The sequence below is a fragment of the Sorex fumeus genome, unplaced genomic scaffold, assembly GCF_029834395.1.
Source record: "Sorex fumeus unplaced genomic scaffold, SorFum_2.1 ptg000063l, whole genome shotgun sequence".
Classification (NCBI taxonomy): Eukaryota; Metazoa; Chordata; class Mammalia; order Eulipotyphla; family Soricidae; genus Sorex; species Sorex fumeus.
The window spans coordinates 12,727,489-12,743,576 of NW_026606120.1; the positions used below are offsets into that span (position 1 = coordinate 12,727,489).

Sequence of the window (16,088 nt, forward strand, 5' to 3'; positions counted from 1 at the left end):
GACAGTTTCTGTGTCTTTGGTGCATGTGATTAGGAAGTTGAGTGGGGCTCAAGGTCAAACACCCGTGCTGACACCCAGTTCTTGCCAACTTTGCCCAGATATTCCCTCTTGTGAGTCTTAGTTTCTGGGCTACTCTGCAAGGTCAGGTCTAATCTGCTCCAGTGCCTATTGCCATGCTCCACAATAAATTTTCTAAACATGTCTGTGCCCATTTAATTTGGGGATTTATATATATAAGAACTACATTCTGTTATAATACAGTAATTATTTCTTTAGTGATAACTGAACATTATTATATTTTAGTTTTTGGCTTAGGGGCCATATCCTGCAGTGCTCAGGGGTTATTCCTGGCTCTGCACTCGGAATCATTTGTGGTGGTGCTCAGGGATAATATCGAATACCAGGGATTAAACCTGGGTCGGCTACATGCAGGGCAAGCTCCCTACTACTGTACTATTGCTCTGGTATCTGTTTATATTTTTAGTATTAACTAAATTGCTAAGCATTTTGGTCATTTCAACAGAAACAATGATTGGGAAATTTCTTAGTGGAAGATATGATGCTTAGTGTTGTAGTTCATACAGAGATCATTTCTCATCATGAAAGTCATAGGCAGTTTTAAAAAATGCTTAGCTGTAAAAGCAGAATCCTGGTTATTGACCTTCACAGAATCTACTGGATGAAGTTCCCAGTGACTGGCAATTAATCTAAAGCTTTATCTTCACGTCACCTTCCCTTCCTGTGTTTTTATCACTTCTGAAATTTTCTTCTTCCCTTATAAAGATCCTGTTGCTTATTAGGGGTAAGGCCCATCACAGACCCAGAATGTGCTCATTTTAAAATACTTCACTACTACCTCTGCAAGGAGCCTTTTTTCCTAAGGTTTCGAGGTTCTTTGGGTTAGACTCAGACACAGCTTTTTTTAAGAGACACAATTTAACTTCTATGAGTGTTAAGTTTAGAAGTTGTTATCCACAGAAGAACACAAAACTATCCATTGGTGTTTTCTTATAGAGCTTTTACATCTAAATTTTTAAGCTAACTGGTATTTCTTTTTTAATTTTTAAATTTTATTTTCATAAGGTTGTTCACATTAATTGATTACATTCAATATTTCAACACCAGTTCCATCCATCCCACCACCATTATTTTTAATTTTCCCACCACCATTCAATCCTGCTTCTGTTGCTTATTATGAATATCATGAGAGATCCTGTCGCCGTTTTTGTGGCCACGCACTCCTGGGATTTTAAAATTGTAAACGATTGGGGTCTGGAGACATCTCTGTAGGGAGCTAATTTATTCTGAGATTAATTTGTGAGTCTCTGGATCAAGGCTGTTAATGAGCTTAAAAGGCACCCGGAGGCCATTCGTGGGTGTGAAGCCAGGATCCTGCAGGAGCGGGCTGCCCGTCCCCTGTGGCTTGGAGTCTTCAGTTACTGATCCCACATACCTGAGTTTTTCTTCTAGAAGTTTGTGGTCACCAGGCATTCATTTGTAGTGGGCAGAGAGAGGACACCTGCTCCATTTCAGGTGCCTCGGTGAAATGGGTTTGGCCTGGGGTTTGGAGAAATCTCCAGAGAGCTGTTGTCTTCTGGGATTCAAGGCTGAGTCCACTAACTGGTATTTTTAAGGTACCTGCTTTGTGCTAATAGGTGGTGAAAAAGTTTATCTTTTTTTTTTTTTGTCTTGTTTTCCTTTTTGGGTCACACCCAGCGATGCTCAAGGTTACTCCTGGCTCTGCACTCAGGAATTACTCCTGGCAGTGCTTGGGGGATCATATGGGATGCTGGGAATCGAACCCGAGTTGGCTGCGTGCAAGGCAAGCGCCCTACCCACTGTGCTATCACTCCAGCCCCAAGTTTATCATCTTTATAATAATTTTGGCATGTTGTCCAGATGACATGGTGGCACTAGGATTTAAACCTAAATCTTCCTTCAAAATCATTATTTTTACTTTTTGATAGAGTTACCACCTTTAGGTATTTAGACTTAAAAAAGTGGCCTACAAGCCTTTCTTTGTCAACACATCTTATAGCAGAAAAGAAAACTATTCAGGCTTAGTAATGACTTGAGATAATTGGTTGTAGTTGAATGTTTAGGAGTATCATAGGCCTTAACCCTCTTTCAGGAATTGTTATGCTAGGAAAGAATAAGAAGCACCATTTGGGAGAATTTGTTGGGGAGCTTGGTTTTGAGATACTGGCTTAATTTGCTGTTTCTGTTGCAGCTGTTATTGGTTTTTTTAGGGATGTTTTTTAATATTTACTGTTTCAATCCTATTTAAAATTAAGTAATATTTGAGTTTTCATGTGTTGTTACATTCAGTTTATAAGATTGGTCAAACTATTTGGCTTATACACCATTGAAGAGACTTTTAGTGATTATTATAAATGTTAAACTGACATTTCTTATACCTTGTTGGATGCACTTGCTATCTGAATCTGTCAACTTACCTTTGCTGTGAGCACATTATGAACTTGTTTTTGGTAAATTGCTTAGTATTTGTTCATTTATAATCAATCTAGAATGCAGTTTTTAACCTTAGACTGGTGAAAATAAGAGAAATAGTTCACAAACAACTAAGCAAAGAATAGCACTGTAGCACTGTCCTCCCATTGTTCATTGATTTGCTTGAGCGGACACCAGTAACGTCTCCATTGTGAGACTTGTTACTGTTTTTGGCATATCGAATATGCTACAAGGAGCTTGCCGGGCTCTGCTGTGCGGGCGGGATTCTCTCTGTAGCTTGCTTGGCTCTCTGAGAGGGATGGAGAAATTGAACCTGGGTTGGCCGTGTGCAAGGTAAACGCCCTACCCGCTGTGCTATTGCTCCAGTCCAATATACATTATTTCTGCCTAAATATAGTATTTCAAAGTACCTGATATGGTTTCCCATTTCGTCTATTCTATCTCTGTAGCATTCTCTAAAACTTTTGTTCTGTCATGAGCTCTTCATATTCTGAATTGACTATTTCTTGTTTACAACATTAATGTGTACCCTCTTCTTGTCAATTTTACTTCTAAACTCACTAATTTTATTGTGACTTTGCCATAATTCTGATTATCTTTTCTGAGTTTTATCACCTTAAGCTACCCTTCTGAGTTTTCTTCTACATCTTTTTGAATTTAGTGTATCAATCTTACCTCTATCTTATCTCTGCCTATAATCTCATGCCATTGTTTTCTCCTTGTGATGTTATATCCTTGAAGTCTCTGGTTGATATATGTATATTTCTGGTCAGTACATTTTATACTCTAAATTGTCATTATTTATTTCATTAATTTTAACTTTTATTTAACTTTTTTATTTTTTTTAACTTTCCCAAAAGGTCGTGGTATCTTAAGTTTTATTTTACTTGGTTTGATTTTTTTTTTTTCTGGCCTTTCCCAGCTTCTGTAGAACTGGAATTTTGTTTTCAGTTAATGTCAGTAAGGTGGAGGAATGGGCACAGGAGAGTCCAGCACTATCAAGAATGTGGTGAAACTTGGGGGGTGGGAGAGTACCTAAATTTGTATTTGACACACTACTCTTCTCTCTCATCTCTGGGGATCCAGGTAATATGACAAAACCACTTTCAGTGCATTTCCCGAAGTATTTCTCTTTCCTTTGTCCATTGAAGCAGGATTCTCCTTTGTCTCCTTGTGAACAGTTTGTGTTAAGTCAGTGAGGGGAAGGGAGTGCCTCAGACTCACCCTCAGCCTCAGTGCCCAGGTTCGTGTAGTTTATTAATTGATCCTACTGGTTGTGGAGCAAGAAACCTCCCATCTCCAGGAGTGAGATGGCCCAGTAGGGCATGAAGGACAAGCTGGTTCCACTCCCCATCCTATGAGGCTGCGAGTTGCCCCTGTTACTGACTTTTAAAGGAAAGCTCAAGAGAAATTGTTCTGAAGTCTATCAGGATTACTAATGAGAATCCTATTTTATGTCATGACATCAATACCAGTAGTGGTGATAGTGACTTGATGTATCATTTGAAACAGGAGGAAGGCTCTCTTCATGATAATAAGAGTTTGGCATCAAATTCAGAAATCGCTTTGCCAGTGGATAGTTGTTTAGACACTGAGACTTCTAAAAGCGCCCTTCAAAAGCCTATGGATTTGGCATCTTCGGAGCCTATTAGTGACAATGGAATGAATTCCTCCGATACTCTTCAGTCACCAGCTAGTAAAAGGCAAATATGTGAACATAATAAGACCATTGAAAAGAGTAATGACCGTAAGTAAGCTATATAAAATATTGTGTATTTTTAATAGAATATGTTCCCAAATGGAACTTGCCTAATCATTATGAAAATAGATAAGTAATCATTATTAAAATAGATCGGAGAGGGGGGCCACAATCTAAAGAGTTACTTCTGGCTCTGCACTCAGGAATCTCTCCTTGCGGTGCTTGGGGACCAGATGGGATGCTGGGGATTGAACCCAGGTCAGCAGTTTGCAAGGCAAGCACACTGTACTATCTCTCCAACCCCTAGAATAGGTAGATATTTTATTTTATTTTTTATTTTTTTGCTTTTTGGGTCACACCCGGCAATGCACAGGGGCTACTCCTGGCTCTGCACTCAGGAGTTACTCCTGGCGGTGCTCAGGGTCCCATATGGGATGCTGGGACTCGAACCTGGGTCAGCCGTGTGCAAGGCAAACGCCCTACCCGCTGTGCTATTTTTCCAGCCCCTAGGTACATATTTTAAAGATCAAAAGATGATATTATTCAGACATCATATTGAAAATATGCCTTTCAAAGCCTAGTTGCCTAGTTTTCTTTTTTTTGCTTTTTTGCTTTTTTGGGTCACACCCAGAGATGCTCAGGGGTTGCTCCTGGCTCTGCACTCAGGAATTTCTCCTGGTGGTGCTGGGGGACCATGTGGGATGCTGGGGATCAAACCTGGGTCGGTTGCGTGCAAGGAAAACACCCTGCTCACTGTGCTATCACTCCAGTCCCAGTTTTCATTTTCTTTTTCCCTCTTTTCCACCAGCAACTTTTATTATGATTAGTGCTGGCTTCTCTGCCATAAGAGAGATAATTTCTTTTGGAAAATGTCTTTTCTGTTTTCAGTCTAGTTTGGGGGCAGATTTCAGTACTATTAACAACTCAGCTAACTAAAGTTAGGGGTATTGTTTTTAAAATTGCATGCATCATCAGATATTTTTGGAATTTTAGAAATGGATCTGAAAAAACAGAGTGTGGTCTACCAAAATGAAGAGGGCAAATGGGTCACTGATCTTGCCTATTATACATCTTTCAATAATGAACAAGATATAAGTATTCAGACTAATGAAATGAATGAAGATTTTCAATGTGGTTGTAAGTATATTGACTTCTACTTTATTTTGCACTCTTATATTTTCTCATGGTGTCCTATGATTATTCAGTATATATTCATTGACTGTGTCAAATCCTGTCTGAAATATAGAAATAATACTTTGGCATTTTCTCATTTTTATATGAATAAAGACTTGAGTTAAAGCTAACGTTGCAGAATGAGTTGAGCCTTTTCCTTAAGCAAGGGGAGGGAGTTAGACAAACAATTTTAGATCTTTTTTATTTTAATTTTTAAATTTTGGGTGGTTTTAGACCAAACCTGGTGGTCTTTGGGGGCTCTTTTGACTTATTGCTTAGGAGTTGTTCTTCCCACTGGTTCTTGGGAACCATGGAGTGCAGGGGATTGAATTGAGGGTTCTCATGAAAACTATGCAATTTCGTTCTTTGAAGTATCTCGCCGCCCATCTTTTTAGAACCACCATATTGCAGAATTGAAAGTGACTTTACTTAACTTTCTCAGTTTTAAAATTATGTCTTAAACAAAAGAAATGCCAAATGGGGACTTAAGAGATAGTATAGCAGGTAAGATAGTATAGCACTTATCTTGCATGTGGCTCAGTTCAGTCCTTGGCACCGCATATGATTCCCTGTTCCCTGCCAGGAATAGTGAGAGAGTACAGAGCCAGCAAGTCCTGAGTACAACCTGGTATGATCCCAAAACCAAAAGAAAAGAAATGCTGTGCTAGATAGGCAATTAGAAAAACCAATCGATTTGGTGTAAAAGCTATGAACTATGGTATAAATGATGGGAGAGGTTTGGAGAGCTAGTACACTGGGTGAGGCAACAGCCTTGCACACGACCGACCCTGATTTGACCCCTATCATCATGACCCCCCAAGCCCATCAGGAGTGATCCCTGAACTGAGAGCTAGGAATAAGCCCTAAGCACTGCCAGTGTTGCCCCCAAACAAACAAGAGGTGCTTTGACAGCGAAAGTAAAAACTGGGTCTGTAGAACATGATTTTGAGCCTTAGTCTTTCAAGATTTTGCTGTGCTGCTAAGCCTTGTGCTGAGACTCCTAGACTTAAGGAAGATGTTCAGTATCTATATCTTGACTTATAGACATACAGACTTTTATCTGATAGATGATGTTCGAATATTTTTTCCCATTCAGTAGGGAGAAGATATGGAAATAGTTTTGGGTTTGGTGCTACACCTGGCTGTGCTCAGGGCTTATTCTTGGCTCTGCACTCTGTAATCATGCCTAGTGGTGCTTTGGACAATATGGTATGCTGGGAATTGAACCTGGGTGGGCTGAATGCAAGGCAAGCACCTGACCTGGTGTACTACCTCTCTAGCCTCAGTAGGTTTTTTTTTTTAGTCTGAGTTTCTTTTGTTATGCAAAAAAATCGGGGACTACTAAAAAGTTTGATGGAGGGCTGGAGCAATAGTGCAGCTGGAAGGGCGTTTGCCTTGCACACAGCTGACCTGGGTTCGATTTCCAGCATCCCATATGGTCCCCTGAACACCGCCAGGAATAATTCCTGAGTGCAGAGCCAGGAGAAGGCCCTGAGCATTGCCAGGTGTGACCCAAAAAGCAAAAAAAAAAAGTTTGATGGGAGATAACAAAGGATGGTCAAAGGAAAGCAGGACTGGGAGCATCTATTGTAGTTGATGGTCATGGCTGGAGATTGTCCGTCTCCGTATGAATGGTCTGATACTCATTTTGTGAGTTGAGCTGATGCGCGCAATAGGAGCTTTGAGGACTTATCTTTGTCAGACAACTTTTGGGGTTTCCGGTAGTTGGGACTTCTCTTTCTAAATGTGAACAGTTCTGAGCAGGCTTCTGTGTGTTGACTTGTTAGCAAATGGCTGGGATTGTTCAGTGTTCCCAGTTGAAATTCCTGAACATTGCCAGATGTGGCCCAAACTGACCCCTCCCCCCAACCTGCCCCACAAAAAAGAAAAAAATATGCCCTGTATAAGGTCCCTTTTGAAAGCTAGAGCAGGTAAATAACTTAAAAAAAAAAACAAACACAGACTTTTGACAGCCACAGATAGATATACGTGGTACAGATGCATAGTCATAGGAGATTTTATATAGTGATTTCAATTGTTTCTTTAATATTTCATTGTTCTAGCTAGCTAAGTTTTGTTTTCATGCTAGTATTTAATAGGTGTTAGTACATTATTAATTTTTAAAAAATCCCGTTTTTAAGCTGAAGCTTTGGATTTGATTGCACATGATGAAGAAGAATTCAATAAAGAGCATCAATTTATGCAGGTTTGTAATTTATTGACATTCACTCAAGTTTACGATTTATAGTATATTGGGGATGGATATATATAGCTCAGTGGTAGAGCACCTGCCTTGCGTTTGTGAGACCCTAAGTTTGATCCCTGGCTCTGCCCGCCCCTCCCCACATCTTGTGTTTCTTGAAATGTAGGCCATATGTTAATTTTTTTCTGAATAAGTATATAGTTAGAATTATATTTTGTTTTTCTTTACTTTATGATACACTGAAATTTTTTAATTCATTTAAAACTGCCTTAATTTGACTTGAGATTTTAATCATGTTTTAAAATTAGGTAATTATTTTTGTTTTTATTGGCGACTTCTTTTGCAGATTGACTAAGACACTCATGATATGTTTAGGCAGTATATTAAAAGAATGCATCTTATAATGCAATTATTCACAAGTAAATTTTTCTTCTTCTGGATTTCATTTCTTTGATACTTACACTTGAATGTGTCCAAAACTTGTGTCCAATTTTTAAACAGTTGACATTTTCTTTAAGTTTTTATTTTATTTTTTATTTTTTGTGGCATATTAGAATAGAAGGAAGACTTATTGGGGTAAAGAAATGAAACAGTTTGGGGGAGTAGTGGGAGGGATACTGGGAACATTGGTGGTGGGAAATGGCCACTGGTGGAGGGATGGGTACTCGATCATTGTATGACTGAAACGTAAGCATGAAAGTTTATAAGTCTAACTATACCTCATGGTGATTCATTAAAAAAATTAAAAATTAAAATGAAACAATAATTTTCTTTCTAGGAAGAAATTATAGATACCCAGAACACATCGCTTGTACAAGGAGATAAATTCTGGCGAACTTCAGTCAATTACAGTCTGTTAAGGAAATCACCTGGCACATCAGACACGGACAATGAGGATTCCAGTTATTTACATCTATCTTTAGGAGAGTTCTTTGCTCAAAGATCTGAAGCTCTGGGTTGTCTTGGTGGTGGATACAATGTGAAGAGAGTAAGTATGATATAAGCCAGAAGTAAAGTCTCCAGCCTTGCTATTTTGAGTGGTCTGAGAGTTCTGCTAAGCACAGAACTTTCCAAACTGAGGCAGACCTGGGGGATAATAGAATTGTAATCAAAGCTTAGGTTTAGGAGACATTCAGTCAGTGACTTTAGTCCTAGCCCTGCTTTTTGGTCTGTGTCTCTCTCTCTCTCTTGACTCTCTCTTCTCTCCCCCGCCCCCCCCCCCCCCCGCCTCTCCTTCCTCCTCCCCCTCTCCCTCTCCTATTCTCTCTCTCTCCCTCTCTCTCCCACTCCATCCCCCCCTTCACCCCAGGGGTTACTTCTAGCTCACTACTCAGGAGCTGCTCCTAGCTGTGCTCAAAACCATTCTATGCCAGGGATCAAGCCCGGGCCTCCTGCGTACATGTGCTTCCGCCTGATGAGCTCTCTCTCCACCCTGACTAATTCATTCTTTGACTCCACAGTGCTTGATTTTCCAATTTCTGTAATGGGATCCTATCTTACAGGGTTCTGTCTATTAAGTGTGATGAATCATATAGTGTATTTAGAATAAGCCTAAGGTAGTATTCAAGGCCGGTTTGTTGCTATTGTTACATCATTACTTGTGGGAAAGATTCGTTTTTTCTAAACCCATTTTAAAAGTGTGAAATATAGTAGTGTTTCAGCTTAATGAGATGTAATAGATGTAAAAATTAAAAACTAATCAGTAGTGGTATATACTATGAAGGATAGTGTGAGAAGGAGTCATTTTATTTTTTTGGCATGGGTAGGGGGTTTCCAAATGGTGCTTAGGGAGCCCTGGGGTCATTCCTAATGATACCTGGGCAACTGGATTGCTGGTTCAGTGCTCAGGCCTAAGGTATGTGGTGTTGTTCAGGCCCTGCAGTGCTGGCAACCACCAGAACCACTCCAGGGACTCTCAGAGGCCTTAGGGCCATGTGTGATAATATTTGAGAGCCTCTAGGACTATACTCCCCCATGCTTGGGGGGGTCATTGTGGTGCTGGGGATCATACCCAGATTGGGGCGCATGCATGCATCTCAACTGCAGGACTATCTCCTGGTTATTTTTGTGATGGTGCTCAGGGTTCTGTGAGGGTAACTACACTGAGTTAGGTCCTGAATAATGAGGAAGGGCAGACACCAAAAGATCTAGAGGAAACCTATTCCCTGCAAGGGGTGCTATATAAGGAAAGGTCTCAGGAAGAGAAAGCGGGCTTTTCGAACTACTGGGGATGGCAGTGGAATGTGAGGGGTAGGTGGACTTGAAGTATGAGTGGCCCAGATTGTAAGGGGCCCTTATAGGACCCGTGTTTCTTTCAAAAGAATTGAAATAAACCTGACCATGGTGCTCAAATGCATTTCTAGACAAGAGAGGAGGTCACTGGAGGCCCCAGGCATTGGCGTGCTGGTCAGTGAAGCCTCAGGGCACTGGGGAAGTAGGTAGAGCCTTCAGAAAACAGGATGAAACAGAAAAAGCACGGTTTATTTTGGAGGTGGAGTTAATGAACTTAAAATTAGATCCCAGTAATAGGGAGTGAGTTATGGTTCATGGAGGGAGTGGTTATTCAAACTAGAACTCCTAATAATTTAAAATAACAACTAGAGTGTTGGAATTCACAATTTACTTTTAAAGCTTAACTGTGAAACGAAACCATGGAAAATAGGTATATACCCTAACCAGAATTTCTGTTTTGGTGATAGGTATGAAATACTACTTTTGTTCAAGTTCATAGATTAAGATTTTCTATATGAAAAAAATTTAAGATAAGCAAATAGGCATTTGTTAACCTTTATCAATTTCCTTGAATGTAAGTCTTTCTGAATCTATTCTCTAAGTCAGTAGTGACATACTAATCTTCATAAAGATTTTCAAGCATGTGCTTGAAAATATTTTTTAAAATATTCAAAAAACAAAAATATTTACATGTTGCAAGTTCCATGAAGGCAGAAAATTTTTTTTATTTTCTCACCAACATGTCACTGATGATTAATAGTCCCTGACGTTCTCGGTACTCGATGATTAGAGGAAAGAAGTGTCATTTCAGGTTTGTTTTAATTTGGATTTCTTAGTACAAGCAACATTGACAGTATTAGTTCTAAAGATCAAAGATAGCAAGAAGGAAATAAAAGACTCTGCCTGTTTTTTTTTTTTTTTAAATCTCTAGTAACTTAAGTGGAAAGAACAGAATGATTTTGTTGCAGTTGTTAAATTAAGGGTTGTTAAGATCTGAATACTAAAGAAATTATCCACATGTTTGATTTGTAGCCATCATTTGGTTATTTCATAACGTCACCGGAGATGAGAGAGCCTGTGGCTTTAATAAGGAAATCGGTTCTATCTGGAAGTGAGTTGGAAAAAGAAACAAGTCAGCTTGGTCAGGAGCAAATCTCAGGTAATGGAGACTTGATTTTACTCATTTTTATTTTCAGACTTAAGTAAGTTAGTGGCTGGGTGAGTATGAAACATGCTTTGTTTTTTTAAATTTAATTTTTATATTACTCTGCATTGCCTTTTCAATCTAAAGTGGGAACAAATTATCCCAAAACATACCCGAATCCTTCCATTAAAAAACAAAGTTCATACAGATAATTGGCTGGTTAACTTTGGCCTAATTAAATAGTGAGTTAATAGTGAGTTACAGAGGTGTTTCTAACTTAGACTTTTAATTAAAGAGGACTATAATAAATCTAAATATGACAGATTTGTAAAATCAAATCTTTAAAATGAAACTCTTAATGTTTTTCAATGATCAGAAATATTTACCTACTTTTTGCTATTATAGTGCCTGGTGTTACAGATCATACAAAATTAGGTAAGATGTGTTCCAGACACTTTTTAAAAATTTTATTTTATTTTTATAAAATAGTTCACAATATTTGATTACTTTTAATATTCAAACACCAATCTCATCACCATTACACCTTCCCATCACCAGATTTCGGATATTTCCTTCCAGAACCCCAACCCCTGCCCCAAAGCAGAAGTAAAACAATATATTGTATTGTTTTTCATGAATAAACAGCTGAAAATAATCCAAGAAAGTTTCTTTAGAGGAAAGGGTGTGAAGATTGTTGTATTTCATACAGGGGCCATTAAGCCCTTCTATAAGAGGTTACTAACATGTTAAAGGTTGAGCCTTGTGTGCATATATATGTATATATTGCATATATATATACCTGTAAAAACATATTTCTAAGATTGATTGCCTTCTAGTTTAAACCCCATCAAATGTGGTGCACTGCTCTTGGAATATTAGTGCTGTGAGATATGAGAAGATTCGTGGCTGTGTGGTCCAGGAATAGGTTCACTCATGGGTGAGGCTCGGCCTGAGCTTGTGGAGAGTGCTGTGAGCATGGTGGCAGTTGAGTTCTGGAGGTTTTCAGCTGAGGGGGCTGGGTCCCTTGGGGCGGGGAGCGGTCTCACCCGCCCCTCTCTGGTTGCTCCAAATGAAACAGCCTGGCGTGGGGTCCAGTGGTTTGGCTATGGTGTGTCGTTTTATGCTCTCTTTCAAAAGATTTATACGAGTCTCTGAATCATGGCTATTGATGAGATTATCTGGCACCAGCCAGAGGTGGCTTGTGGGTGTGACTGCCAAGTTGCCAGAAATGGGGATATTGGGGGAGGTCACCCATTGCCTGTTTAGTTGAACCCGGAGTTTTCGGTCACAAGCCCTGCATACCTGGGTTTTCTGCGAATTCATTCATTGGGTAACTCTTGGCCTTAAACCTCTTAAAATATTAAGAGGTTGATGAAAACGATGTGATATTGACTACCCAGAAAGGCAGAACAGAGGTGTTTTAAGCCTTTTTTGTGAAGGAAATGTGGAGAACAGCCATATGCTCCAGATTTTTAAAGGATATTCATTCTAATACTTAAAATAATTTAAATATTCTAATAATTCTAATAATTTAAAGGGAATTTGTTTTAAGAGATTCCATGTAGATGGTTAGCTAATTTTCTGTTATTGTAAAGAGTTTCAGTGTAGCATTTGTTAAAATCTTAAAGCTCAGTTGTGTGTGTGTGGGTGGGGGCTATGGTGGTGCATTCCCAAGTAGAGGCAAAGGGACTAGAGCCATCAGAGCAATACCTGGTGGTGCTTTGGGGTGCCTTGTTATGCCAGGAATCAAACTCAGAGACCCCTGCCTACAAGGTATGCACTCCTACCTGTTGAGCTATCTCCCTAACCCTGAAAGCCCAGAATTTTAAATGTCAATATTTGCAAGGGAAAATACTGAAATCCACAATCTTTTTTCAGTGTTTTGATTTATGGAATTGAGCCAAATCAACATTGCTTTGGTCTTTGGTCTTAGTGCCCATTTAAGCAGTTTTTATGAAGAAGACTGATATTTAGGATCTAAGAACCTCTTCCCTGACAGTTTATTATGCTGCTTGTTCTCATTTTACAGATCCGTGCTGTGAGGTACAGCAGTGGTTGTCAGTGGCCGGCCCAATCTTTTCTGTTTCACATGTGGGAAAAGGTTGAATACCACTGAGAGCATAGAGATTTCAATTGAATATTCTATGTTTTCTATAGGAGATGCACATGAACGATCCAGGTCCCAACCAAGTGAAGGATCAGTTACACTTCAGGCTGAAGATCTGGAGACTGATTCTCAAGTGGATGAAAACGATGTGACACTGACTACCCAGAAAGGCAGAACAGAGGTATTTTAAGCCTTTTTATGAAGAAAAAGTAAAACTATAGTTCTCATTATGGTCAGGATAAGGTAACATGAAAAATCTGTAACCATTTTTTCCTGGTTTCAGTTTTATTTCAAGTACAAGATTTCTTTTAAAAATACTTTAATTGGGGGCTGGAGCAATAACACAGCTGGTAGGGCGTTAGCCTTGCATGTAGCCAACCCAGGTTCAATTCCCAGCATCCCATATGGTCCCCTGAGCACTGCCAGAAGTGATTCCCGAGTACATGAGCCAGGAATAACCCCTGTGCATCACTGGGTGTGACCCCCAAAGCAAAAAATAATAATAAAAAAAACCTTCATGGGGCTGGAGCAATAGTACAGTGAGTAGGGTTGGGTGCCTTACACACAGCTGACCCAGGTTCAATCCCCAGCATCCCTGGTCCCCTGAGCCCACCAGAAGTGATCCCAAGAGTAAGCCCTGAGCATTGCTGGATGAGCCCTCTCCCCAAACAAAACAAAACACCTATATTAATGCATAATAAGCATATAAGAGTTTATAAAGCAAATTTACAACCAATGACTTGTCACAGCTTGGGCACCATGCACAGCCCAGGTCAAAGAAGAGAGCCTAGCCAGCAGCTGGCTTTTTTTCCTTCCTAAGCATATCTTGAGATGCGTTCTTTTCCTCTGAATAAGACATTGCTCTACAGTTTCGTCTGAGGCAGATCTGCTATAGGCACCTGTTATTCTGAGGTTACATCTTTGTTTAAAAAGTAGGAATCCAAATTGCTTAATAAAATGTCGCACCAATTGCAGAGCCATGGGATCCCATTTTGGAAAATCATTTGATTTTTTTTTTTTTCCCTTCAGATGGTCATCATCATTGGCATCATAGAGTTCCTCTCTGAGCTCAGATGCCAGTAGGGTCTCTGCACTCCATTTCCCAGAGCCCCTCATCCCTATCACTTGGCAGCGCGCTCGGTGCTCGTCAGTTCCAATTGCACTGCTGTTCACTCTTAGATAGCATTTGTAAATAAGAAGTTGTAGAGATAGGCCTGTGTCTGGAACTGAGGCTAACTTACCTGCTGTATATTTTCTCAATTTCTAGGACACTTTCTTCATAAGTAGCAAACCCCGAAGAGACAAAAGCAAGCTAGATGATGGTGATGATTCTGTGCTTAGGATAAGCACCATTGCCTCAGCCATTGCAAATGCATCAGTGAGCACTGATCCTTTCCAGTTTGCTGCCATGATTAAGGCACTCTCAAATAAACCCAGAGAGGAGAATTTTCAGGACGATGATAAACCAAAGGATTGTTCTACTTTGTCTTCTTTCTTGCCTAATGATTTAGAAAGAAGCAATGGATCCAATGTATTTGATATGGAGAAATACCTTAAAAAAACGGAAGTTAGTAGATATGAAGGTGGACTGGAAAACTTTTCAAGAGCTGGTGTGTCCAGTATTTGGAACTTATCTTTGCCTAAAGAACAGTCTGTACAGGAGATTTCTTCAGTGCACCTAGGGGCTGCTGATGTAAGTACAAGGAAATCAGGAGAAAACACAGCAGCTACTTCTCATGGTGGAAATGGACAGAGCAAGAGCCAGGAAACACTGAGAACAGTAGAGCCTTCAGGTCCTGCAAATACAAGTGAGAGGGAGAGTACAAAGGGGGACGGAATGACACAGCTCATTGACCACAGAGTGCCATCTATTGGTACTGGTGAAAAAGCTACTACCTCAGTGTCTATTCCATCCTCTAATAGTACTTCATTAGAAAGAAGTTCCAGAATAGCTTCCCTCTGGTTATGTGAAGAGTTTCAGAATAAAAGTGGAAAAGAGCAGCGGCAAAATGAGCATGTCAATGAAATAAGCAACAGTGAAAAGCATGTGGCTTTTGATAAACAGTCCATACTCTCACCCAAAATTGTTGGTAAGTATCGAAGGAATTGATCATATGCACAAAGCTGTACAATATAATTATGTTGTTTTTCTTTTCTCATTGGAAAATACACATTTTTCATAGACTTGAAGAACAACTCTTCCAAGCATGGTGTGTGCATCTCAGAGGATGAACTGGACAGCTTCAGACCTTCCACTTTACCACTGAGTCATTCTTCTCCAAGTGAGACTTCTGGAACAAGTTTACCAGGGTAGGTAATTACCTCCCTTTAAAAAATAATAAAATAGTTACACGGTCAGGGTAGGAAAAGTAGGAGGAAAATGAAGAAAATCATCTATAGTTTGAACTCTTAAAGGGAACAATGATAACTGTTTCATAAATTTTGACATTTTTGGGTGCATTTTTATAGATTGCTTGATTTTATTTCCCCCCCTATAAACCATACCAGTTTTCTTTTTGAAAGGAACATTAGTAATGTTACAGACTGCATAATGGATCAGTCTTGGTGTATTTGATACTGCTACTGGAAACTTAGTTTTCTGCCATTTTAGTGATACTGAAATGGCCACTAAAATTCTGTGTTTTGATTATTGATTGTTTAAGATATCTTAAAGTGAAATTATCAGGTCAGGAATAAGACATTTTAAGGCTCTCGTATGCAAAAATAATTTGTTTTTAAATTATTTTATTTTATTTTTTAAAATTTTTATTAAAAAGCCAATGATTTACAAAGTTACTGATAGTTGACTTTTAGGCATACAATAATTCAGTAGCAGTCCTGCTTAGGACTCATGTTTTCAGTTTTATTGAGTCTGTGTTTTGGATATATGGCTACCCTTAAAAGGTCTTCTGTTTTTTGTTGTTGTTGTTGTTGTGCTGGAGTGATAGCACAGCGGTAGGGCGTTTGCCTTGCATGCGACCTGCCCGGCTGACCCGGGTTCGATTCCTCCGCCCCTCTCGGAGAGCCTGGCAAGCTACTGAGAGTATCTTACCTGCAC

At 39.5% G+C, this 16,088-nt stretch overlaps 1 protein-coding gene across 1 annotated transcript in view; it reads left to right on the forward strand.

Annotated features, from left to right (window-relative positions):
* The window catches only part of CEP192 (centrosomal protein 192), a 108,296-nt gene that overhangs the window by 24,442 nt on the left and 67,766 nt on the right, over nt 1-16,088 (forward strand). Inside the window, exons 9-16 of the mRNA XM_056126924.1 lie at nt 3,985-4,219; nt 5,165-5,308; nt 7,486-7,550; nt 8,326-8,535; nt 10,812-10,938; nt 13,081-13,211; nt 14,298-15,120; nt 15,214-15,340. Coding sequence (XP_055982899.1) covers nt 3,985-4,219; nt 5,165-5,308; nt 7,486-7,550; nt 8,326-8,535; nt 10,812-10,938; nt 13,081-13,211; nt 14,298-15,120; nt 15,214-15,340 — 1,862 coding nt within the window. The remainder of the gene's footprint in view (nt 1-3,984; nt 4,220-5,164; nt 5,309-7,485; nt 7,551-8,325; nt 8,536-10,811; nt 10,939-13,080; nt 13,212-14,297; nt 15,121-15,213; nt 15,341-16,088) is intronic.